This window comes from Delphinus delphis, chromosome 8 (assembly GCF_949987515.2).
Source record: "Delphinus delphis chromosome 8, mDelDel1.2, whole genome shotgun sequence".
Lineage (NCBI taxonomy): Eukaryota > Metazoa > Chordata > Mammalia > Artiodactyla > Delphinidae > Delphinus > Delphinus delphis.
This window is the reverse complement of record NC_082690.1, coordinates 98,167,702-98,193,816: the sequence shown is the minus strand read 5'-3', so window position 1 is coordinate 98,193,816 and position 26,115 is coordinate 98,167,702. Positions and strand designations below refer to the sequence as shown.

The 26,115-nt window shown below is 41.9% G+C and overlaps 1 protein-coding gene across 1 annotated transcript in view; it reads right to left on the bottom strand.

The window, feature by feature from the left end:
• Positions 1 to 2,129: 2,129 nt before the first annotated feature.
• Positions 2,130 to 26,115, bottom strand: part of PTPRJ (protein tyrosine phosphatase receptor type J) — a 171,903-nt gene continuing 147,917 nt past the window's right edge. Inside the window, exons 14-23 of the mRNA XM_060019698.1 lie at positions 21,717 to 21,804; positions 19,080 to 19,121; positions 18,331 to 18,418; positions 17,684 to 17,774; positions 15,375 to 15,448; positions 15,134 to 15,268; positions 12,287 to 12,406; positions 9,234 to 9,394; positions 7,764 to 7,899; positions 2,130 to 5,743 (exon numbers count right to left, since the gene is read on the bottom strand). Of these exons, the coding sequence (XP_059875681.1) occupies positions 5,585 to 5,743; positions 7,764 to 7,899; positions 9,234 to 9,394; positions 12,287 to 12,406; positions 15,134 to 15,268; positions 15,375 to 15,448; positions 17,684 to 17,774; positions 18,331 to 18,418; positions 19,080 to 19,121; positions 21,717 to 21,804 (1,094 nt within the window). The 3' untranslated portion in view covers positions 2,130 to 5,584. The remainder of the gene's footprint in view (positions 5,744 to 7,763; positions 7,900 to 9,233; positions 9,395 to 12,286; positions 12,407 to 15,133; positions 15,269 to 15,374; positions 15,449 to 17,683; positions 17,775 to 18,330; positions 18,419 to 19,079; positions 19,122 to 21,716; positions 21,805 to 26,115) is intronic.

Below are 26,115 nucleotides of genomic sequence, written 5' to 3'. Positions count from 1 at the left end.
TAATTACAGCAAGGGATCTCGGGCAGACCTGGACATACTATGGGAATCCATGCCTGGAAAACTGACCTGATTTCGCCCAGTATTTCAAATAAACAATTCAGGAATGTGCTGGAATTGTCAGTAGTTATTTTGACTTGGCAAGCAGGCCAGCATTTAGCTGTAGTCTCCAGATGGTTGGGACAGGCAAGGAGGATGAGAAATGAGAAAGAAAGGGAAGAGGTGGGGAAAGAGAGAAAGGGATTGAGAGGGTGCGATCAGCAAAAAGGGAAATGAAAGATCTGACAGGACCCCGCGTGCTCTGCCCCATGGCAATGACCACTGAGGACCTAGTGGGACCTGGAGGCCCGGGCAAACGTGTCTCCCACTGAACGTGCCACAGTGTGGCCTGTTCTGTGCAAGAAAGTATACCCTTTACTCCCACTAACCAGTCAAGGGTCTGGTGGTGTCCTTCCTTCCATCCTATTGTGGTCACTCACCCTTGCAACCACTGTGCAGTTTTCATGCAAAGAAAATAGAGAAGGCAAGATTGTGTGTATATATGTCTGTGTGTAAGTTTACTTACGTATACACACACACACACACGTCTTAAAGGTGAGACGGTTTTAATCAACCAGGCTTACAATCCTAGGGCTCTTCCCTGCCAGGGTCATCAGGAACAACCTCAACTCACCTCACCTCACCCCTCCCTGCACGCCCTCATCCTGAAGGCCTTACCATCCTCCAAGAGGGCACATTCACCCCCTGCCTCCCCCTTATATCCTCCAACTAAAATCCTGCTCAAGACTTGCCTCACATGCCACCCCCCCCTTATGCTCCTGGGACCCCTGTCACCTGTTCCTTTATCATCTCCAGTATTTCGTGGGGTTTGTTGTGCATTTGCATCACACGTGCCCCTGGCCACTCCCTCTAGACTGTCCACTTCTTACGGGCAGGACTTGTGCTGCGTTCACCCTTTGTGTCCCTGATGGACCCGAGGAGTGGGCACTGCCGCCGACCAAACAGTAAGTAAGTCAGGGGTCGGGTGGAGAGCGTGTTGTGACACTTTCTCCTTGACACGATGTGGCTGCACTGCCTTGTGTGTGAAAGCCAGTTGGTGCATCTGGGTGTGAAATGCTATTTTTCTCCTTATTTTCATCATCTAACAAACTAAAGATTTTATTTATGTATGTTGTTTGTCTGCCTCCTCTTATCAGGATGTAAGTTCCATGAGGGCAGAGATTTCTGTCCATTTTGTTCACAGTAGAACCCTCAGCCTCCAAGGTAAGTGGCTGGTGTGTAGCAGGTACTCAGTACATCGCTGTCGAATAGATTAAGTTGTTTCGGGCAAGAGGAATAAGAGAGATCTTAGAATCATCTCTGTCTACTTAGAGTTTGCATCAGGCAGAAGGGAGCGAGATGAAGGAAAACGTACCCAAACTGCCACAGTCTCCCAGCAATTCTGAGATTCCCCAAATCCATCGACCAGAAAACCCTCTAAAAATTCCGGAGGCTTGCCTAAGGCATATGAGCCACCCCCGAGTGAGTGTGTGTCCACCTGCAGAGCCACGTCCGACCCTCTGTGAGCACACACCTGAGCTGCACGCTCATTTCCCCCAGGTCTCCACTTCCTCACCCTCCATGTGTGTTTTGGGCTGAATTATGTGCCCCCAAAATTCATATGTTAAAGTCCTAACACCCAGTGCCTCTGAATGCAACTGTATTTGGAGACAGACTCTTTCAAGAGGTAAGTAAGGTAAAATGAGGTCATTAGAGTGCGCTGTAATCTGTTGTGACTGCTGTCCTTATAAGAAGAGATTAGGACACACAGAGGGACGACCATGTGAAGACAAAGGGGGAGATGGTCGTCCACCAGCCAAGGAGAGAGGCCTCAGAGGAAACCAACCTGCTGACACCTTGATCTCAGACTTCTAACCTCCAGAACTGTGAGATGATACATTTCTGTTGTTTAAGCCCCCCAGTCTGTTGTACTTTGTTACAGCAGCCCTGGCAAACCAAAACGATGTGGGAAAATCCCAAGGGAAACGTGTTTTTGTTAAGGATGCCCCAGCTGAATGCAGGAAACTAAACGGCTCGGTAAGTGAAATGATGTGGACATAAAGCAAGGAGGGGGAGAGTCAAACAGAGGCATGATGTGTTGACATTTTTTATATTTGGTAATTATGTCTTTTAAAAAAATTTTTTTTCAGGCCATTTTTTTCCTTAAAAAACAAACCAAAAAAAAAAGCAACCAACAGCAATACTCTGTACAAGTATAACAAACATTAGAAATATGCATCATTCCAAAATTGTTACAAGAAAATTACAGTTTTAGAGTCCACATCAACACCTCCTATTCATAGGTGTCCCCAAGGGAAAAAAAGCTACAGTATGTTAAATACTCGACTGCTACACATAGTCTGAAAACTCAGAACTTGGACTTTGGAGGCAAATCGACATCGGTCACCAAGACTCGTTTATTCGCTCAGCAAGTGCAATCGAGCATTTCAAAAGAAAACCAGGCTTTTCCATCCCAGATGAAAAGCGAACATGAATCATCTGCATAGCTGGCCCCAACCCCAGGAGCCTATGACTTGGTGACGCCCAAATCCAGCGGAGTCAGTTACGCCAAAATCTAATGGTTGTTACACGGCCACAGGGAACAGACCCAAATGTCACTTCCTACCGGGGCCAATCATCACGAGATTTAACTTTGCAGACAAAATGTCCTTGCTCTTGGGAGAAGATATCAATGGCCCAAATCCCCCCAAACTAACTCATCCCATCCTGGCTGGTTTTCTGTATGCAACTGTCAAATACTAAGCAAGGGCGATCACACCATCCCCACGATTCCACTGGACTCCTCAAAGTTTGGTTCATTGTTCACTGTTCCATTGCTCCTAGAAGGGCTGGGGGCAGGAACTCAAAAGTACTTTCTCTTTTCTGGGACCAACCCCCAGCCCGGGTGTCCTTTATATTTACACATTAATCTTCCCTTTTCACTGTGCTATAAATACCCTCACCAACCCCCCCCCACCCTTGGCCCATCGCCAGGTCTCTTCAGGATGCAAAGAAGCACCCTGACCTTCGTGTGACCTGCCCATTTGGAATCCAGGCCTCTCCACCACAAGCCTTCCTCCCAGGATTGGGAATGACGTCTGAGAGTGGCTGCTGCCCATTTCCCAAGATCATCCCAGGCGGAAGGGAGGAAGATTTCTGGGTTTTGCATTTTGACACAATATGTTTATGATTATTGTTGCTTTCATCTTTTAAAGGAATTTTTCGAGTTAAGTCCTTCCCTCCGACTTCTCCACGGCAGCGGCAGTGATGTGGGCAGGGCGTACATCTACATGGGATTTGGTACACTGGCACCCATCACCGTGGTTTCCTGACAAATTGGAGTGGGAAGGGGTGTGACCCACAGAACTGCTGCCCGAACAGGGACCACTGAAGAAGTTACGGAACCCTCCAAGATCTGCGTGCAAGGGGCAGCCTTCCAAGTGTGAAGGCTTGGAAGCAATTGCCCAAACCCAGCTTTACTCAACACCCCGGGACAGCACGCCTTCCCTGATGCAGACCTTCAGAGCCAAAGAGGAGGACCCAGCCTGGCCTGGCCTGGCCAGCCCGCTCCTCAAAGGGCCTGATACTGAACAAACTGCTTTCTACCAAAGAGAGCAAAGGATTCAGCAAAAAGTGCAATTGCCATTTGGGAAGTAAGGTTCCCCCAAAACACAACACCATTACCACTTCTCCTTTATTTCTTTCAGTACCTCAAAGGGAGAGGGAGACAAAAGACGTGCAGCACCCGACCTCTGAACCGAATCAAGGGCTTTCTGTACGCGGTGGTTCCCCCTTCGTGACCCTAAGATACCCAACTGTCCAGTCAGTGATCAAAGTGCCGGTGAGTTAAGGAGCATGGCAGGGTCAGGAGACAGGATCCCACAGATCCACGGTGACCAGGGCACGCCGCTCCCATTTTCAATAGGACACATCGTCCTATGTTTACAGCAGGATTTATGACTGTGGGAAATGGCCACAGGACTCCAGGGACTTGGTCATTCCTTCATAAGACCTTGTACACTTCATTGCCTATTGGAGGAGAAACTCAACACATCTTCAAAATATAACCTGAGCCACAATATAAAATAAAAAGAAAACAAATCCTTTCATGTTAATGCCTTGAGAAGTTTGCAGATTATGTACCAATAAAATAAATCCACATAGATTCTGAAATTCTCGGTGGATACACATACCTGAAAGCCAAAAACAACAACAACAAAAATCAACCCACGCTTTAAAAAAATCAAAGTAATTACAGCAGCAGTATAGTGAAAAGAAGTTTTAAAAATAATAATTACATCTTTGATACAAATTTGAACTTTGTACACCTCAGTTCCAAGGAATGACTGTTTTAAGAGTTTAGAATATATATATACAGCAGATACGGGTAGGTGTCACTGCAGATACGGACTAAAGCCAGTAGACTCTACGGAAGGAGGGATTCATCTGACACTGTTTTCACACGGAAGTGTTCGCAGATTGCCACGCGTTTAAAAACACACACACACATACACGGACACACAGAGACACACAAAATGCCAACCTGAGTAAAACGTTACTAAAAACCTAGAGCATCATGAATCACTAAGTCACATATTGCACCTTTAAATAATCCTTCTTACCACATACAGAAATGAGAAAAAAGATCAAATGGGGACAATAAAAGATTATTGTGTCACTGAAGGGTTCCTCTGCTTCCCCCCGACCTTCCCCCACCCCGAAATTCTCACGGTGATAATTTAGTTTCCACTCTTGCCCAACCAATGGGCAGAAAATGTGGCCATCAGAAGTGTCTTTGGGGAAAAATAGGAGGGGAAAAGGGAAGAAAGAATAGAGCACAAAACGGGGGATGGAGGAAGTTGGGGAGGATCTCCTCTAATCAAATGAGAACAGGAATGTTACTAAGAAGGCTGAACCTCTGATACTAAACTACTGTTTAAATATTCCACATAGTCCAATTATGAGATTCAATACAAAAATAGAGATCTACTGAGTTTTACCTGTGGAAGCATAATTCAGAAAAGGCACATGTTCAAATAGAAAACCCAGGCAGGAGAGGTACCACATAGCCCTCCCTACATGATAATCATCCACTATTATGTATTTTCCATCAGCTAGATTCCAAGATACAGTAGGTAAAAATAGACCTCTGATACTTAAAATATATTCAACCTAACACAATCCTGGCTTTAGCATGTGAATCATATAAAATAGTCTTTTTAAAAAAGAATGTCTTGTAAAAGAAAAAAAAATCATAGCTCACTTTTCCTGGTGTTCTGTAATTCTCAAGAAAAAAAAAAAGGGAACTCATCCCACTGATAATCAGAAACATAGTTGATTTGCTCACTACCCATCCACAGCCCCTGACAGCCCCAACTTCTCACTTGTCATGTTTCACATGCACAGCTTCACACTCTCAAATTAGTTCTAACAAAACGGAACAAAGAATTAGGATACTAGACATATAAAAACATGTCAACATCGGGGCATTTTCCTCTGCTGTGGGTGTGACGGTCTGGTTAACTCCAGAAAGGTTTTCCTTTGGAATTTAGGCAATGTAACCATTTGTCTTTCCGAACGCGGTCACTGGCGCAAGGTTTTCGTAGATTGTCATTGCAGTTGTGTTCTGGTAGATGAGATCTACTTTCGAGTCCTTCTGGGATCTGATAATATCCAAAACACACTGATTGAGGAAAACATACTGGTCCTGTTAGAAAAAGAAAGAGAGAAAACAAATGAGCACAGGTCCTGAAGATGCGCACCCAAGGTTTTTTTCAAACAGATTACCGCCCTCCAACCCCACCCACCCCACAGTGAACACTCCAAGTTCACGCAGGTCAAGGGGTAATAACATAGTGGTGAAATCTGAAACCACGGACAGCAAGGTTCTCATCATTAATGGGTCTCAATGAGAGCGGCGCACTCCCCGCACCTCCCTGCACCAAGGAAAAGTACCAGAATCTTGGGGAAGGGCAAAGAAAGAACGTGGAGGAAATAATGCACTAAAAAGTCCAGCAGGGTTTTCTTGGCTAGGGGGGATGTGGAGAATGAATAAGCTGTGATTCTCAACAGAGGGGGTGGGTTAAAGGGGGATGATCAGGACCGAGTTGGGGGTCCCCATCCTGAAGGGGGTGTAGAGACAGGGGTAATGATTGGGGTAGACCTGAAGGTCCCCATGCTTCAGGCAAGCACATCAGAATCTGCAGGTAGCCATTAAAAAGAGGAAGAAAGGCCCTGGTGGTGCAGTGGTTGAGAGTCCGCCTGCCGATGTAGGGAACGCGGGTTCGTGCCCCGGTCCGGGAAGATCCCACATGCCGCGGAGCGGCTGGGCCCGTGAGCCATGGCCGCTGAGCCTGCGCATCCGGAGCCTGTGCTCCGCAACGGGAGAGGCCGCAACAGTGAGAGGCCCACGTACCGCAAAAAAAAAAGAAAAAAAAGAGGAAGAAAGGGTATATGCTGAAAGATATCCATAATGCTGTTAGAGGAGAAAAACATCACAGGGCAGCATTACCTACAAAATAAGATCCAATTTTTAAAATATGCTCTGTGTGTGTGTATATATTTTTTTAACAGAGGTACATAAAGAAGCCTGTAAAGATATATGCAAGCTGTAAACACTAGCTACCTCTAGGGAGTGGAATTGGGGAAGAAAAAGTAAAAGAGAAAAACGTCCTCTGTATAATCCTGTACTGTTAAATTTTTTTGATATGAACAAATTTATATTATTTTCAAAATATTTTAAAAAGGGATGAGAACATTTGTAAGCAGGTATAAGATTTCTGTGTTTCTCAAAAGCGGATAAAAGATTGATAACTACGACTCTATATATTAATTACAGCAGAAAACAGGAGCTCTCTGTCCCCACCAACGCAGGAGGTGACTTCCGCTCTTCCCACCACAGCCACGCTGCGCCACCCCAAAGCACACAATGCACCCAGGCCTCCAGAACATTCCCTGCTGGACTCAGAAACACAGCACATACTCATAGAGTTCTGAATTGGTTCCGGGTGACGGCCTGATACAAGATTAATATTCTGCTCTATCCTGGCAGGGAGCATTCATCCCGACAGCTTTGAGGAAGACTATTTCCCAATACACGTGTTGAGAACATGCCTTGAACACATAGTTTATCAGGAACATTTCAGGGAAAGCCAAACCCAACAGTTTTACATAAATGACACTGTAGATATTAAGCATGCATGTTCCCAATTGGTCACCATCCTCCCGCAGCCATGATGATTGATGTTCTTTAACATTTACAAGGCAGGGTGAGGATATATTGCTGTGTTAAAGCTTAAAGCGGCATTATCCTATTTCGTATCATTAATATTTGATGAGTCCATTTCATTAGCTTATTTTAAGAATGGTCAGACCTTCTTAGAAATCAAGAGTTGAAAAGACCAGTTTCATGAGTTTAAAACCCGGAAGCCAAAGTTCAGAGACTTGCTAAGATTATTTGGTGAGTCAGTGGCAGCAAGGTGAGGAATCCTGATACTGTCTCGGTTTGTAGCTCCATTGCTGCTATCAGGACAACTATGTCACTGCATCGGGTATCGTGGGGTAGTTCAATCCCACATCACTTTAAGGTCTTGAAAGAAATCCACCTCACAGCCAAGAGCCAGAAAGATCTGGAAGGGTGGAATATTTTAACACAAGTGCGTGACATGATGCCATCTTTTAAACACAGAAGGGAAGGGGGAATTGTCAGACACAGACATTGGGCTCACCTCTGTCTGCACCATTAAAGACCTGTGCATTCGAAGGTCATACACAATCCCGTACACATCCACAGTGTTCTCATCCTCCATCTGATAGATAAGACGATCGATGGCAATGAAAGTGCCCGTCCTTCCCACCCCAGCACTGAAAAAAAGGGGAAATGAGCATGTCAGCATGGGTTACCTCTACTGTAAAACTCCCATTTCCCCATTTATACATATATCTTACTCTCCTCCACTATCAGGCTTTGAGGGTCAAGCCCAGGACCATTACCAATTGGTTCAATTGAAACCTTTCAAGTCAGACTGTACTAGCTTAGAACTGGGGCCCAAGTCCTAAAGTGACTTTCATGTCAAATGCCACAAATAAAACACCTTGCTAGAGCATCTTGAATCTCAGTCCCATTGAAGTCGCCACTGTATCTAGGTTGGCAAGTTCCATCAATTTATTCCCCAGAGGGCAACAAAGTCCCTCCCTTCTTCTGTCCTAAAATCAATTCCTTCAGCTTCAAAGCTAATTTCCTATTGTTCTGGAGGAGAGGGTGGCAAACTTTTTCTGTTAAGGGCTAGAAAGTGAATATCTTCAGCTTCTCAGACTTTGCAAATCAACTCTTTCTGCCACTATAGCATAAAAGTAACTACAGACAATATGTAACCAAATGGACATGGCTGTGTTCCAATAATACTGTATTTACAAAAACAGACAGCCAAATAGACTGTGGTGATGGTTTCACAGGGGTATACTCATCTCCAAACTCATCACTGTTGTATTCATTATGTTGTATTCATTAATTTACATGCAGTTTTTACATGTGGAAAAAATATTTTTAAATAAATAAAATGAACCAGAGTTATGTGTTTCAACATTGTTAAATAGCAAACCAAAATGCTAAACAAAAGAGGTTGCAGAATGATGTATACATTCTAAAATCTGGTAAAAGTTTAAAGTATATAAAACCATAGAGTTACGTACATATGTAATAAAATATAAAAGCACAGAAGGGAATGATACATATCAACTTTAGGACCACATTCACCTATGTAAGAAGGCGAATGGGATAGGAGACTAGTAAGCAGAGACTTTAATTATATCTGTAATATTATTAACAAAAAGAAACATATATGGCATCATGTGGTGCCTGATTAAATTGTTATTATTCTCCATACTTTTGTAAGGTTGAAATATTTCAAAACAAAATATTATAAATAAGAAAGAAATTTAAATATATTATGATTTTTTTTTTTAAATACAGGCAGGTGACCAGATCTGACCCACAGGCTATAGTTTGCCAACCCCCGTTCTAAAGTCGAAGGCTTAGGGAATAAGCCCTAATTCCTTATTGGTCCCTTATCCAAACCTTTCTTGAATTTGTAAATACCTATTGCATTCCCTCTTAGGGTTTTTTTTTTTTTTTCCAAAAGTGTCCATATTTATAAGTACGTTTGAAATCTGTCACACATGGACAGCCATCTGCATACCTGCAGTGCACCAGAATCGGTGACTCAGGAGGACTCTGCTTCATGTAGTCACGAACAAGGTACCGGAAGTTGATGAGCAGGTCAGTGGTGTCGGGAACGCCATGGTCAGGCCAGGAGGTGAAATGGAACTGACGCAGAGTGTGACTCTCACTTGTCTGGATCTAAAAGCCAAGAAAAGTTGTAAGACCCAGAGAGAAAGGCAAGCTAGATCAAGCAGTACCTGAAGACTGAACTGCATGGCTCAGCTGAAAGGCAGCTCAGCAGAAGTGGTTATGACCACAAATTAGAATGGTACATTGGTACAACAGCTGATAAAGTGCTCGCAGGGACTTCGATGTACTCATCAAATCCTCATAACATGCCAAGCAGGAGGGTTTATGATCCCCCTTTAAAAAAGGAGGAGGGGGCTTCCCTGGTGGCGCAGTGGTTGAGAGTCCGCCTGCTGATGCAAGGGACACGGGTTTGTGCCCCGGTCCAGGAAGATCCCACATGCCGCGGAGCGGCTGCGCCCGTGAGCTATGGCCGCTGAGCCTGCGCGTCCGGAGCCTGTTGCCCCGCAACGGGAGAGGCCACAACAGTGAGAGGCCCGAGTACCGCAAAAAAAAAAAAAAAAAAAAAAAAAAAAGGAGGAGGAAGGTTCCAAGAAGTGAAACAACTTCTCTTAACACTCAGCTCAGAGGCAGAAGTCTCTCATCCTTCGATTTTGAATTCAGAATCTTCCCCTTCCAATCCAGCCTCCTGCCAATAATGTGCTCACATTCTTACACCTACACCTCCTTAGAGATTCATAAACCCCACCCCTTGAGCCCACCTGGAAATGTCACTGACCAAAAATAAATTTATACAAATACAACTACGATAGTCAGTGCCTTCGGGGCAAGAAATGCCTCATAATTCACGTCTTACAAAGAATTTAATAAAGTGATAGGCAACCGGCAAGCACCAAGTAAATACTTAGAGCTGTAGGGCTTTGAGAAAGGGCATCTATTTCGACTTCAGATAGACAATAGAAAGTGAAGCTTATTATAACAGAGTTAGTTATTATGCAGACTGGTTTCCTACATGGACCAAAGCACATACCTTTAATTATCAGAACTCCACCCAGGCTGGGCCATTCCCATTCCTGATTCAACTGTACTCATTATGCCTACACCTGGGCACTGGCCTCACCTGTGCGTAGCTACATCTGGACTGCTGGCATTTCCATCTTCTTTATGACAGCTACCCTTTGAAGCTTCTTTTGTTGTTGTTAATGTATATACATTATAAAAGCAGTACATTCACATTATTCAAAATGTGGAAGACAGTAAGAAAAAAGGGCAGTGAGGGAAGAGGGTACTGTGAAATCCCGTCACGCAGGAACATAACATTCACAGATTTAATTATAAGTACTCATCCAAAGAAAGAAACCAGCCATGAGAGAAAAGAGGGGAGAAGGAGAGAGATGAGGGAAAGGTCAGACTTTCAGTATTATCTCCAGAGCAAATCGGCTCAGGTTAGAGGTGGCAGGCAAAGGACACTTTCAGCCCTATCAGTTATGTTCCCACTTTTTAAAGGGAAAATATATTCATGCATTTTGTACAATTAAAAATAATATCTTATTAAATGCCATGTGGTATCCTAGATTGGATCCTGAACTGGAAAGGGCTTTAGTGGAAAACTATGAAATTAGAAGAAAGTCTGGAGTTTAGTTAATAAAAATAATAGTAAATTTTTTAATGATGTGGACAATTCTACCCACAATTCCCCTCCACAAGGGCAAACTCCAAGCAGTGAAAGCAACCAAGGATAAGCCAGTCTGTTTAAAATGGGTGAAATCTATAGAAATAAGTATGACATTTTAAGGGATTCTCAGCTATGGTGAACTGCATTATTTATGTGACCCATTCAATACATGATTAACTGCTTTGACGGCATCTCCAGGAGAAGAATTGAAATAAGTATTAATGGAGGCCAGAGCCTTTGATACACGGCAATTAGCAAAGAGTTAATATACTACAACAGTGTAGCATGAAATGACTTATGAAATCTTCAAGGATAATTCTCATAGACTGGAAACCAGCCCACCAGCCCTTCATAAACGCAACTCTACTAAATCTACTTCCAGGTTTTTCTTTTATGCACTATTCATAATGTGCATAAAATTTTGTCTCCTAGTATATTTCCCTTAATTACACTCTAACTTCTTCTCATGGTAATTATGCAGTTTCCATAGCCATCATTTCTAATAGCTGAATAATGATACAGTGACTAGATAACCTATAGTTTCATTATCTATACTCCAAAAGCTAGATATGTGCATGGTTTCCAAATTTTCCCCCCCATTATAAATAATACTCAGATACATCTTTATGAATAATAAGCCTTCTCCTATATTTCAGATTATTTCTTTAGGGCAGATTCTCAAACTTGGAACCACCAGATCAAAGGGGGACGGGTATTTTTATGCCTTTGATATAAACTGCAGAGGGTTATATTGATTTATGCAGCCATCAAAAGATATCAGTGTTGCTCATGACACTGATTCTATTTTTAAACATCCTTTACAAAACTAAAAGGACACATAAGCTGACTTCCTAGAATGCCTACACAATTTAACTGCATTTGTTTTCAAAACATTTTGGGGGAAGGGAGGCCATGTGTATATGTCCTGGAATCCTATTATTGTAACTGTCATTATAAACTATTCCAACAGCAAATGGCCACTCCTGATGTCATACTTCCAACCAAATAATCCAAAACGGCCTTGATTTGTAGCAAAAATTCTATGAGCAGGTCACGTGGAAGTGGAAGGAAAGGAGTACAGATACTGAGCCATGCTCGTAAGATTCACTTTATTTAAGAAGAACTTAGGAAATTCTCTTTAAGAAAGCAAAGCCGAAGGGTTGCCTTAGAGTATATGCAGATATGGATTGTTTTATTTTTAAAGAAAAAAGCAAAAATATAATTCTGATGCATAAAAAAATTGGTTAATACCAACCTAAAAAGCATCAACCCAAGGTTTATATATGTTAATGTTATATGAGACTTACCCTTCTTGACCTCTTACTTACATTTTGCACTGTGAAGTCTCTGATGGTCCATTCTGGTAGAACAATTTCTGTCGTCATTGCCACCGTTATGTCCCCGTAGTCCTGAGCCTGCTTGGAGGGCCAGTACTCCTCACATTTGGTCTAGAATAAAAGGTGTTTTTAAACAAAGACTCAGATCAAACCACCTACCATCACGAAAGCCTCACAAGGAGACCAGATATTGAAAACTAGCACCGCCCGGCGTCTGAATCCATCCCTCAGGTGGGTTCTGTCTGACCCTTGGAATTTTGGTTTTTTTTAAATTTACGATTCCTGCCAACTTTTTTAAATTTGGGAGTTTTCCCATAAAAATCCAGATTTCTTGCTTCTCTTGAAAAATCAGAAGATCTAGCCAACACTGAGCCCCCATTTCTGACTCAGAGCTAAGCAGCAGCTGTTCCTTCACAGGGGACACCATGCCCACCCAGCTCCCCCAGGCCTACAGCAGCCATTCCACTAGCTCCCTGAACTAAAGTTCTCTGACTGACCTATAACCCTAAGCAGCAGAAGAAATGAGAACTTTCCCCAATACTTTTAGATACACACTAATTGCAATACAAATATGGACACCAATAAAGAGAATCAGATTAAATAATTTGGGGGTCTTTGATTTTTATAAAGTCAGTGGGCAGATGTGAATAGAAATAAAAATCAGGAAACAACTGCTCTCTGAGACTACCTCAATCCCCATTTAGTAACTGACTGAAAACACACACACACATATATACACACACTGTCTCTCTAAACTTTCCAAAGTGTGCTCTCCTGCAATGGTTTCTAACCCTGACTGATATCTGACTCACCTCGGAGGTTTGTTTTGCTTTAAAAGCAGATGCCTGCTTCCCACCTCCAGAGATGCTGACTCTGACCCAGGGATCTGTATTTTTTAAAAGATCCCGGCTTCTGGACCGCTGCTCCAAGAAAGAACACAGGACTGGGACACACTGACATGGAGTTTTTGCCCAGGTTGTCTCTTACCCACTGGATTTATGTTACTACCTTGTGGGCAAGCTCTTAAACTCTAAGCTTCAGTTTCCCCATCTATAAAATAATAACACCTCACAGGGTTGTTATAGGAAAAAATAACATATATGGAGAATCTAGTGCAGAAAATACACTGGCTCTCTTCCCCTGTCACCCAGGGTCAGTAACATCCACTTCTCTCCTGCCTGATGATGAACAAGGACCCATTAAATTCATCTTCTTGTTCTTCGTTAATTTAACTATGTCGTTTTCATTTATCTAACAGATATTTAGGAGAATGTCCCATGTGTGAGGCCCTGGGCTCAACAGCACCATAAAGTTTATTTGCATTCATAAGCAATGGCCTTTTGTTTGCATCATAACCTGTTCTAATGCGAGAAATGGGTGCAGAACCCAACCTTCTGTGTCACACATAATATGAAGGGAACCACCTCTTAACTGTTCTTTGTTACCTTTCCTTCCTCCAACCCCAGCCCCTAACACAGGACCTTACACATACTTGGGGCTAGATAAACATCTGCTAAATTAAAGTGAAAGAACAGAACATTAAAAGAAATGATGCCCAGGGACTTCCCTGGTGGCACAGTGGTTAAGAATCCGTCTGCCAATGCAGGGGACACGGGTTCAAGCCCTGGTCCAGGAAGATCTCACATGCCGCAGAGCAACTATGCCCGCGCGTCACAACTATCGAGCCTGGGCTCTAGAGCCCGCTCGCGACAACTAGAGAAAGCCTGAGTGCAGCAACGAAGACCCAAGGCTGCCAAAAATTAAATAAATAAATAAAAGCTCTACTATTAAAAAAAGAAAGAAGAAAAAAAGAAATGATGCCTGACAGGTTGGCACTATCTCCGGGATAGTGCTACTCAAAGCATGCACCCTGGAGCGGCAGCAGCGGGAATTGTCAGAAGTGCAACTCGGAGGTCCACCACAGACCCTTTGAATTAGAAACTCTGGAGGCGGAGCCACCCTGCAGGTGACTCTGATGCACGTTAAAGTTTCAGAACCACTGGCTTAGGGACTTGACTCCTTGGGACTTCCCTGGTGGTCCAGCGGTTAAGATTCTGCCCTTCCAATACAGGGGGGCACAGGTTCGATCCCTGGTTGGGGAACTAGCATGGCCCAAAAAGAAAAGGGACTTGACTCCTATCCTATTCTTTAAGTAACAAACCTTCATGAAAAAGTTCACAAAGCACATTAGGTCCTATTCCTCAGGCACAGCCTTTCTGAATTTAGCCCATGTTTTTCAATTCTCCTTGGTCCACTTATGCAAAGATGGGATTTTATTACTAGAAGAAACCTTATCTTTGATGGAAGTGGCTGGGAGGATTCCAGGCCATCAGAAGGGAGAGGGAACTGCTGAGACTTCTCTGGGGATACATCAGAAATTTTGCATAAAGAAAGGGTCCCAATGCTATAGAGTAAGTTTGAAAATCACTGAGTTGGTCCAATTGGTCATCTCACAGGTGCAGCTGGTTGCTCGGAGGCAGGTCGGGCTTGCACTCATCCACAGAGCTGATGAACAACGGAGCTGCACATGACTTCTTCCGCCTCACTAACCCAACCCCTGCTGTTCATTAATGCCAGCAGCAGTGACTTAATGAATAGAGAACATTGCTCTCTGTCCACAAAGGAAGGTAATGATAACATAGAATTTTTTAATGTTTTTCTAGAACTTTTCTCTTAGAGGAGAAAAAGTCAGAAAACACACTTCTAAGAACAGAGGTGCTAATATTTGGGGGAGTGTTTTTTTAAAAAAAGACAGATCATTTTTAAGATACCCTCCCACCACAGTAAATACGAATGAACGAATTGAACTGAATAATAATAAAAATAAAAGATACTTGCCCTTCCCTGCTCAACACATTTGGTCAGCATGACAATGGCATAGACATTTTTCTCCCAAACCATACGCCAAAAATCTTTCAAAGTGTTGGGTAAAGGTCCTTGTGTGGCAATAAATTCTTTCTTGGAATGGTAGCCCTAAAAATGGAAAGCAGTACATATTGAACCTCAAAGAGACAGCAAGAGGACAGCAGGAGGATCTCCTCCTAACCAGCCAGCACTATGGGCCCCGCTCTCCACTTACAGGCATGTAGTTGGCATTGATGTAGTCGTCAGTTGAATGGGTATGGACTGAAAGTTTGACACGGGAAATATCGTCTGTGACATTCAAAGAAAAAAGTTCCATGTTAGAATAGAAGCAAAGGTGTGAGGTGAGTTGAATACAAGAGAAAAAACTGTCGTTTTCATTTATCTAACAGATATTTAGGAGAATGTTCCATGTGTGAGGCCCTGGGCTCAACAGCACCGTAAAGTTTATTTGCATTCATAAGCAATGGCCTTTCGTTTGCATCATAACCTGTTCTAATGCGAGAAACGGGTGCAGAGCCCAACCTTGTGTGTGGCAACCCAACCCTGTGTGGCAACGCAGGGGGCTCCATCACACCTTGAAGCTGCATGGCTTGGCGTTTTACATCCACGACCTTATTTCATTCCCACAGTCACCAGATGTGACTGTGGCACAGACAAGTTACATGATCACCTGGGCAGAGCTAGTCAGTGGCACAGCCACGGTCAGAACCCGGGCAGCCTGGCAACAGGTCCCAAGGTCTTAACCACTCCAGACCGCCTTCTCAGGCAAAACCAACTATTACCATTCTTGGGTGCGTGCCATGAGCCAGGGAAGGCCCTCAGCAATGTTATTTATTCCTTATAACCACACTACAAGCTTCTGCGCCCATTTTAAAGAGGAGGAAACTGAGGGTCAGAGAGATTAAGTGATTTTTCCAAGCACTTTCATCTGGTGCATGGCAGTCAGAATTCAAATCCAGTGCCCTTTCCAGTATAGCAGGGTAGATACTCAGTTAAGACTTTCACACTTTCTCTATTCTCATAAAAAAAAGTTGTTATAAAAAGTCCCAAATGCAAGAATAAACTGAATGTATAAGACTATTATAAGTGGTATATGTGGAATCTAAGATATGACACAAATGAACTTATTTACAAAACTGAAACAGCCTCACAGGCATAGAAAACAAACATATAGTTATCAAAGGGGAAAGGGAGTGGGGGGATAAATTAGGAGTTTGGGATTAGCAGATTTAAACAGATAAACAACATGGTTCTGTATAACACAGTTATACTGAACTACATTCAATATCCTATAATAAACCATAATGGAAAAGAATATGAAAAAATGTGTGTGTGTGTGTATATATATGTGTATATATATATATATATATATATATATAATGGAATCACTTTGCTGTACAGCAGAAATTAACAGAACATTGTAAATCAACTATACTTCAATTTTTTAAAAAAAGACTACTATAAGTGGAAGGACATAAAGCATAAAATTCTCATGTTTCCTATATACTGTCATCTCAAAAAACACACACGCAAAATTGTCCAACTCCAGAAATGAAATAATATCCTTAAAATCTCAACTATCAGCCTGAGCTATAAGCAGCAACTCCTATGTTTCCCTGTCTTTGACTATCCACTATCTCACCCTCCCCTGAACAAAATAACAACAATTCTAAACCCAGTTACCAACATGAGTGTCAGCCTAAAATCTTCCCAATAAAAACAACAGCCAAACTCTGGATCTGAAAATCTCCACAGACATCCACAAGAACGGGCCAATAATCCTGTGTTAACCCTCAAAGCGCAGAGCTGAGGCAGATCCCGACAGCCTAGTGTTAAAAGCCTTTCTCTCAGCACACGCATGAGTCAATGTCTGCTGTCAATATAAGTGCTGGAGTGGCGGCGAGGAATGAAGAGAACGAAGGGAGGAGCTAGAAAATCCTGAATCTAAACAGAAGTTAACATTTCAGGCCAGGAAAGAAAAACACAACTTCAAGTAAAACAGACAATTTAAAAAAACAACAAAAAAAGACAGGAATGAACCCAAATGTAATTCATATTTAGCCGTGGAATGTACTCGGCCAACCAGAGACGTGTCTGGACAAACAGAAAGCATTACTTCCTGCCTGCCCTCGCCCTGCTCCCTTTCATTCCAGAACTATACTAACGGAAATAAAAGAGCTGTGGGAATAAAGGGGTTCAAAGCGCAGACTCTGGCCTTTTCCCTGAATGAAACTGACAGACTCGGTCCAAGTCTGGTCCCATCATGACTATCTGTGTGACTCTGGGCAAATCACCTAGCCACTCTGTGCCTCATTGTCCTCATCTACTACCTATTTCATAAGGCTACTGTGAGGATTGAATTCAATGGCATATGCCTGAACACCGTGCTCAGCACACAGAAGGTGACTAAGGAATGGCTATGGAAGTGGTTAGTTCGTATCTGGATTCTTCTCCCCTCTACTGTTAAGAGATGTGATGCCAATGATGGAAAAAAGGGAAAGTAATGTGGAAAAAACAACTTACAGGGTAGAACATTGTTATAGCGATTTTTTCCTCTATTCTCAGCCAGTTCAGCTGCGTACTTAGGTAGACTAATTCCAACAAGCTTCAGATCCTAAAAACAGAACATATGAGTTGTGCATTTATTCAGCGTTCAAATGTTAGTTATACTACTCAGCGAGTACGACAGAACAAAGTGGGAATGCAGAGATGTTATGGGTAACATTGTGTCCCTCAAATAGATATGCAGAAGTTCTAACCTCTGGTACCTGTGAATGAAATCTGAGTTGAAAATACAGCTTTTGCAGATGTACTCAAGATAAGACGAGGTCATACTGCAGTAGGGCAGGGCCCTTAGTGCAATATCACTGGTGTCTTTATAAGAGGAGAAAAGACACTGAGATACAGACACACAAGGGAGACATGTGAAGATGGAGGTTATATGGCCACAAGTCAAGAATGCTTGGGGCTTCCAGAAGCTGGATGAAGCAAGGAAGGCTCCTCCCCAAGAGGTTTCAGAGGGGCCCCCAGGGGACATGCAAGAGCTTCTCTCTCCCCTCAAAGAGGGCTGCCTCTCACCCAAAGCTTCACCATAAAACGGAAACAGGCAGTTTTCCAACTTTCAGGAAAAACGTAGAGCAATTAAAAACACAACATTTACAGCCACATACTTCATATTCTTCTGCAAATCCACAGTTGGAGTCAGCTTGCTGTTTCTTAAAGTAGGCCTCAAAATTCTCCACTTTGATTAACTTGGATCTAGGAAAACAAAACAGGATTTTTTGCATTCAACCAAGTTCACACTCAAAATAGAAAAATACAAGTTATTTTTTTAAAAAGTAGAGAGTTTACTCACTTTTTAGGTCTTCATCACAGAAAAGGAAAGAAATAAAATAAGCAGTTAGAAAAAAATGACTCAACCATGACTCTGGAGATGACAGTAAACATCTTCCCAAAGAAAACCTGTAGTACAAGAGGCGGGCGGGCGGGCGGTGGCAGGTGGTGGCACTATAATGTTATTTACAAAACAATGAAATATGAATCAGGAAATCTGACTTCTAGACCCTGTCATAGAACTGATTGGTTTTGTGACTTTGAGCAAGTTCTCTCCTCCTAGATCTTCACAACCTTTTTTGAATCACAAAATATATATTTGTTGGTAGACTATATGGCAAAAGTATGGTTCCCCTTGCCATTGTACAACACGGCAAGGAAGCTAGCTTCAGGAGACTAGGAAACATAGGTTCCGTGCAGAATAACAAGGCTAATAAGGACTTCCGGAGGATTAGGTCCAAACCTGTCGAAAAGTGGCAGCAGTTTCCATCAAAAAACAAACAAACAAACAAACAAAAACCTCAAAATAGGCACTGAACAGATTGAGGGGTTAAATGTATGAAGGTGCACAACTCTGGAGACTTACTTAATTTGAGAAAAGGACACGTCATTGTTCTTGGCATCTTTCCTGTTTTGAAAGAAAAAGAAAGACCCATTAGATCAAAACGGCTTAACTCTGTGCTTTGTCCCCTTTGTGTATCTACAAAATGCCTTTTCGCTGAGCATTAGTTCATACACAGCATTACTTCGTGCTCACAAATACTAGACTTAACGGTCTAAGCAGCAAATGCTGAGTATAAGCCTGTGAAGTTACTCTCTCTCTCTTTTTTTTTTTTTTTTGCGGTACGCGGGCCTTTCACCGTTGGGGCCTCTCCCGTTGCGGAGCACAGGCTCTGGACGCGCAGGTCAGCGGCCATGGCTCACGGGCCCAGCCGCTCCGTGGCATGTGGGATCTTCCTGGACGGGGGCACGAACCCATGTCCCCTGCATCGGCAGGCGGACCCTCAACCATTGCGCCACCAGGGAAGCCCAAGTTACTCTCTTTTATACCATCTTAAAGTATTGAAGAATCTTACTGAAGCAATGTGTAGGAGTTCCTCTGGGTACATACCGGCAGCACCACCCTAGCGTAAAGCCACACTCGTTCTTTAGTGCTCCGGTTTTTGTTTTCTTGGTTTGTTATTCGTTTGGCTTTGGTTTTGGTTTTGGCATTGAGAAAGCCTTTCTGATAAAGTTAATGTAATAAACCAGAAAATACACCCAGTGTCGGCAAGGTGGTCGGGCACCTGGCCCTCTTCTGTACTGCTGGCTAAACCCCATGCTGGCGTTAAAAGAAAAAAACTTTCTGGAAGGCAATTTCGCAGCACGTATCAAAATTGATAACATGCATACCCCCTGACCCAGCAATTTCCCAGCTTGGAATTTAGCCTAAGGGAGTAATCATGAATGTGCCCAGATTTACACACAAGGATAAGCAACTGTGGCAAACAAACAAACTAACAAAATACCTGAAAACATCAGGAATTTGGTGAATAATTTCTATACAGTTGAATACTCAACAGCCACTTAAAATGAAGAAGATTTGAAGCCGTCCACAATGTCTTGTGAACAAAGCAGGCCAGAAAATGATATGTATAATATGATTCTGTTTGTGGGGATGTGTGTGTGTATTTGTGTGAGTTTTGTAATCACATCGATGTTGAGTAGTTTTGTATGGGTGTGATTATGGCTTATTTCTTTTCTTGGCCCTTCTTTTCTGTTTTTTAACTCTTTGCCGTAAATATGTAAAACTTTTCTTTTAATAAGAAACAATAAAGCTGTTTTTGACCCCTCCCTCGAAAAAAAAATCAGAATCTAATGCAAAAAGATGTAATACAGGCACTGCCTCTCAACCCACGAGAGCAAGGCGGTGGCAGAAGACCAGGTGTAGGATGCATTAGAAACCCTGGGCCAGGATGAAATCCCCTGGCTGGCAGCATCCAATAACAGTGACTAAATCCCAGCTGATACACAGGATTCACACCCTGCATGGTCAGGCAGGAGGGTGTGCAATGAAAAGCAAAGACCAGGTCCAAGTCCATTTCCACACTTCCTACACTCAGCTTCTGCATCCTTGCAATGCGGCTTGGGAGACCTGCCTCATAGGGCCTCGTGTATGAGAGAATTCATGAAAAGCACAAGTCCAGGCACACAGTAAGTGCTCAAGACAGAGTTGCTATTTTTACTATTTAACTACCCCAAAGAGTAACTGTACAGATAAAATAATAATAGCATAAGAGGTATAAGATACTGTCAAAGCACTTTTTTTTATTTAATGCTCCTAGGCGGCACGAGTTAGGCACTGTTATCATCCCTGTATCATACATTATCCAAGGCCTTAAATCCAAGCTCCCTAACCACCAGTCAGAGACAGAGCGTGTGTTCAAACTTAGCTGACTCTAAAACGCCATCTCTTAACAGTCTGGTTTGTGAACTAGAATGCCTGTTTGAAAGCAGCCCCTTCTGTTGCAGTGTTTACCATGACCTAATGCTTTAAAACCCTCCAGCTCACAGGGACTTCCCGAGTGGTCCAGTGGTTAAGACTCTGAGCTCCCAATGCAGGGGGCCTGGGTTCAACTCCCGGTCAGGAAACTAGATCCCACATGCATGCCACAACTAAGGTGCCCTGAAGCCACAACTAAGGAGCCCGCCTGCCACAACTAAGACCCGGTGCAACCAAATAAATAAATATATTAAAAAAAATAATAAATGCTTAAAAAAAATTTTTTAATAAATAAATAAATAAAAGAAAACCCTCCAGCTCAGAGACTGAGATGAAATAAGACGGGCCGGACAGTGAAGACTCTGGATGATGGGGACCTGGGGGCTCATTATACTATCCCTTCCATCTGTGTGACTGTCTGGTTACCCACAATACAAAGGTCCCTTTAAAAGTAGGATATTATTGGGCTTCCCTGGTGGCTCAGTGGTTGAGAGTCAGCCTGCCAATGCAGGGGACACGGGTTCATGCCCCGGTCCGGGAAGATCCCACATGCCACGGAGTGGCTGGGCCCGTGAACCATGGCCACTGAGCCTGCGCGTCTGGAGCCTGTGCTCCGCAATGGGAGAGGCCACAACAGTGAGAGGCCCACGTACTGCAAAAAAAAAAAAAAACAAAAAAAACCCAAAACAAAACTAAAAAAAAAAAAAGTAGGATATTATTGTTAACATAAGCAATAGTCACCTTTTCTTTCTCCAGAAGAGGAAGCCTCCTACGGCCACAATAACCAAGGCACCAAAGATACATCCAAACACTGCTCCACAGATGACACCTGGGAAAAGTCCAAATGGGAACCACTTCAAGAGGTGTTCACAGACAACTAGAGAAGATCATACTAAAGTGAAGTCAGTCAGAAAGAGGAAGACATGCCATATGATATCACTTTTATGTGGAATCGAAAATATGACAAAAATGAACCTATCTACGAAATAGAAACAGACTCACAGACACAGAGAACAGACTTGTGGTTGCCAACGGGGAGGGAGGGTGGGGGAGGGAAGGACTGGGAGTTTGGGATTAGCAGATGAAAACTATTACATATAGGATGGATAAACAACAAGGTCCTACTGTAGAGCACAGGGAACTATATTCAATAGCCTGTGATAAACCATAATGGAAAAGAATATGAAAAAGAATATATATGTGTATAACTGAATCACTTGGCTGTGTACCAGAAACTAACACAACATTGTAAATCAACTGTATTTCAATAAATTTTTTTTGAATTTTATTTTATTTTTTTTTTTACACAGCAGGTTCTTATTAGTCATCAATTTTACACACATCAGTGTATACATGTCAATCCCAATCGCCCAATTCATCACACCACCACCACCACCATCCCCCCACCGCTTTCCCCGCTTGGTGTCCATACATTTGTCCTCTACATCTATGTCTCATTTTCTGCCCTGCAAACTGGTTCATCTGTACCATTTTTCTAGGTTCCACATATATGTGTTAATATACGATATTTGCTTTTCTCTTTTTGACTTACTTCACTCTGTATGACAGTCTCTAGATCCATCCACGTCTCAACAAATGACCCAATATCGTTCCTTTTTATGGCTGAGTAATATTCCATTGTATATATGTACCACATCTTCTTTATTCATTCGTCTGTCGGTGGACATTTAGGTTGCATCCATGACCTGGCTATTGTGAATAGTGCTGCAATGAACATTGGGGTGCATGTGTCATTTTCAATTATGGTTTTCTCTGGGTATATGCCCAATAGTGGGATTGCTGGGTCAAACGGTAATTCTATTTTTAGTTTTTAAAGGAACCTCCATACTGTTCTCCATAGTGGCTGTATCAATTTACATTCCCATCAACAGTGCAAGAGGGTTCCCTTTTCTCCACACCTTCTCCAGCATTTGTTGTTTGTAGATTTTCTGATGATGCCCATTCTAACTGGTGTGAGGTGATACCTCATTGTAGCTTTGATTTGCATTTCTCTAATTAGTGATGTTGAGCAGCTTTTCATGTGCTTCTTGCCCATCTGTATGTCTTCTTTGGTGAAATGTCTATTTAGTTCTTCTGCCCATTTTTGGATTGGGTTGTTTGTTTCTTTAATATTGAGCTGCTTGAGCTGTTTATATATTTTGGAGATTAATCCTTTGTCCGTTGATTCGTTTGCAAATATTTTCTCCCATTCTGAGGGTTGTCTTTCCGTCTTGTTTATGGTTTCCTTTGCTGTGCAAAAGCTTTTAAGTTTCATTAGGGCCCATTTGTTTATTTTTGTTTTTATTTCCATTACTCTAGGAGGTGGATCAAAAAAGATCTTGCTGTGATTCATGTCAAAGAGTGTTCTTCCTATGTTTTCCTCTAAGAGTTTTATAGTGTCCGGTCTTACATTTAGGTCTCTAATCCATTTTGAGTTTATTTTTGTGTATGGTGTTAGGAAGTGTTCTAATTTCATTCTTTTACACGTAGCTGTCCAGTTTTCCCAGGACCACTTATTGAAGAGACTGCCTTTTCTCCATTGTATATCCTCTTTTCTCCATTGTATATCCTTGCCTCCTTTGTCATAGATTAGTTGACCATAGGTGCGTGGGTTTACCTCTGGGCTTTCTATCTTGTTCCATTGATTTATGTTTCTGTTTTTGTGCCAGTACCATATTCTCTTGATTACTGTAGCTTTGTAGTATAGTCTGAAGTCAGGGAGTCTGATTCCTCCAGCTCCGTTTTTTTCCCTCAAGACTGCTTTGGCTATTCGGGGTCTTTTGTGTCTCCATACAAATTTAAAATTTTTTGTTCTAGTTCCATAAAAAATGCCATTGGTAATCTGATAGGGATTGCATTGAATCTGTAGATTGCTTTGGGTAGTATAGTAAAATCATTTTCACAATACTGATTCTTCCAATCCAAGAACATGGTATGTCTCTCCATCTGTTGGTATCATCTTTAATTTCTTTCATCAGTGTCTTATAGTTTCCTGCATACAGGTCTTTTGTCTCCCTAGGTAGGTTTATTCCTAGGTTATTTTATTCTTTTTGTTGCAATGGTAAATGGCAGTGTTTTCTTAATTTCACTTTCAGATTTTTCATCATTAGTGTATAGGAATACAAGAGATTTCTGTGCATCAATTTTGTATCCTGCAACTTTACCAAATTCATTGATTAGATCTAGTAGTTTTCTGGTGGCATCTTTAGGATTCTCTATGTATAGTATCATGTCATCTGCAAACAGTGACAGTTTTACTTCTTTTCCAATTTGGATTCCTTTTATTTCTTTTTCTTCTCTGATTGCTGTGGCTAGGACTTCCAAAACTATGTTGAATAATAGTGGTGAGAGTGGACATCCCTTTCTTCTTCCTGATCTTAGAGGAAATGCTTTCAGTTTTTCGCCATTGAGAACGATGTTTGCTGTGGGTTTGTCATATATGGCCTCTATTATGTTGAGGTAGGCTCCCTCTATGCCCACTTTCTGGAGAGCTTTTATCATAAATCGGTGTTGAATTTTGCCAAAAGCTTTCTCTGCATCTATTGAGATGATCATATGGTTTTTATTCTTCAATTTGTTGATATGGTGTATCACATTGCTTGATTTGCGTATATTGAAGAATCCTTGCATCCCTGGGATAAATCCCACTTCATCATGGTGTATGATCCTTTTAATGTGTTGTTGGATTCTGTTTGCTAGTATTTTGTTGAGGATTTTTGCATCTATATTCATCAGTGATGTTGGTCTGTAATTTTCTTTTTTTGTAGTATCTTGGTCTCGTTTTGGTATCAGGGTGATGGTGGCCTCATAGAATGAGTTTAGGAGTGTTCCTTCCTCTGCAATATTTTGGAAGAGTTTGAGAAGGATGGGTGTTAGGTCTTCTCTAAATGTTTGATAGAATTCACCTGTGAAGCCATCTGGTCCTGGGCTTTTGTTTGTTGGAAGATTTTTAATCACAGTTTCAATTTCAGTGCTTGTGATTGGTCTGTCCATATTTTGTATTTCTTCCTGGTTCAGTCTTGGAAGTTTATACCTTTCTAAGAATTTGTCCATTTCTTCCAGGTTGTCCATTTTATTGGCATGGAGTTGCTTGTAGTAGTCTCTTAGGATGCTTTGTATTTCTACGGTGTCCGTTGTAACTTCTCCTTTTTCATTTCTAATTTTATTGATTTGAGTCCTCTCCCTCTTTTTCTTGATGAGTCTGGCTAATGGTTTATCAATTTTTTTATCTTCTCAAAGAAGCAGCTTTTAGTTTTACTGATCTTTGCTACTGTTTTCTTTGTTTCTATTTCATTTATTTCTGCTCTGATCTTTATGATTTCTTTCCTTCTGCTAACTTTGGGTTTTGTTTGTTCTTCTTTCTCTAGTTCCTTTAGGTGTAAGGTTAGATTGTTTATTTGAGATTTTTCTTGTTTCTTGAGGTAGGCTTGTATGGCTATAAACTTCTCTCTTAGAACTGCTTTTGCTGCATCCCATAGGTTTCGGATCGTCGTGTTCTCATTGTCATTTGTCTCTAGGTATTTTTTGATTTCCTCTTTGATTTCTTCAGTGATCTCTTGGTTATTTAGTAACGTATTGTTTAGCCTCCATGTGTTTGTGTTTTTTATGTTTTTTTTCCCTGTAATTCATTTCTAATCTCATAGCGTGTGGTCAGAAAAGATGCTTGATATGATTTCAATTTTCGTAAATTTACTGAGGCTTGATTTGTGACCCAAGATGTGATCTACCCTGGAGAACGTTCCGTGCGCACTTGAGAAGAAAGTGTAATCTGCTGGTTTTGGATGGAATGTCCTATAAATATCAATTAAGTCTATCAGGTCTATTGTGTCATTTTAAGCTTCTGTTTCCTTATTTATTTTCATTTTGGATGATCTGTCTATTGGTGTTAAGTGAGGTGTTAAAGTCCCCCACTATTATTGTGTTACTGTCGATTTCCTCTTTTATAGCTGTTAGCAGTTGCCTTATGTATTGAGGTGTTCCTATGTTGGCTGCATATATATTTATAATTGTTATATCTTCTTCTTGGATTGATCCCTTGATCATTATGTAGTGTCCTTCCTTGTCTCTTGTAACATTCTTTATTTTAAAGTCTATTTTATCTGATATGAGTATTGCTACTCCAGCTTTCTTCTGATTTCCA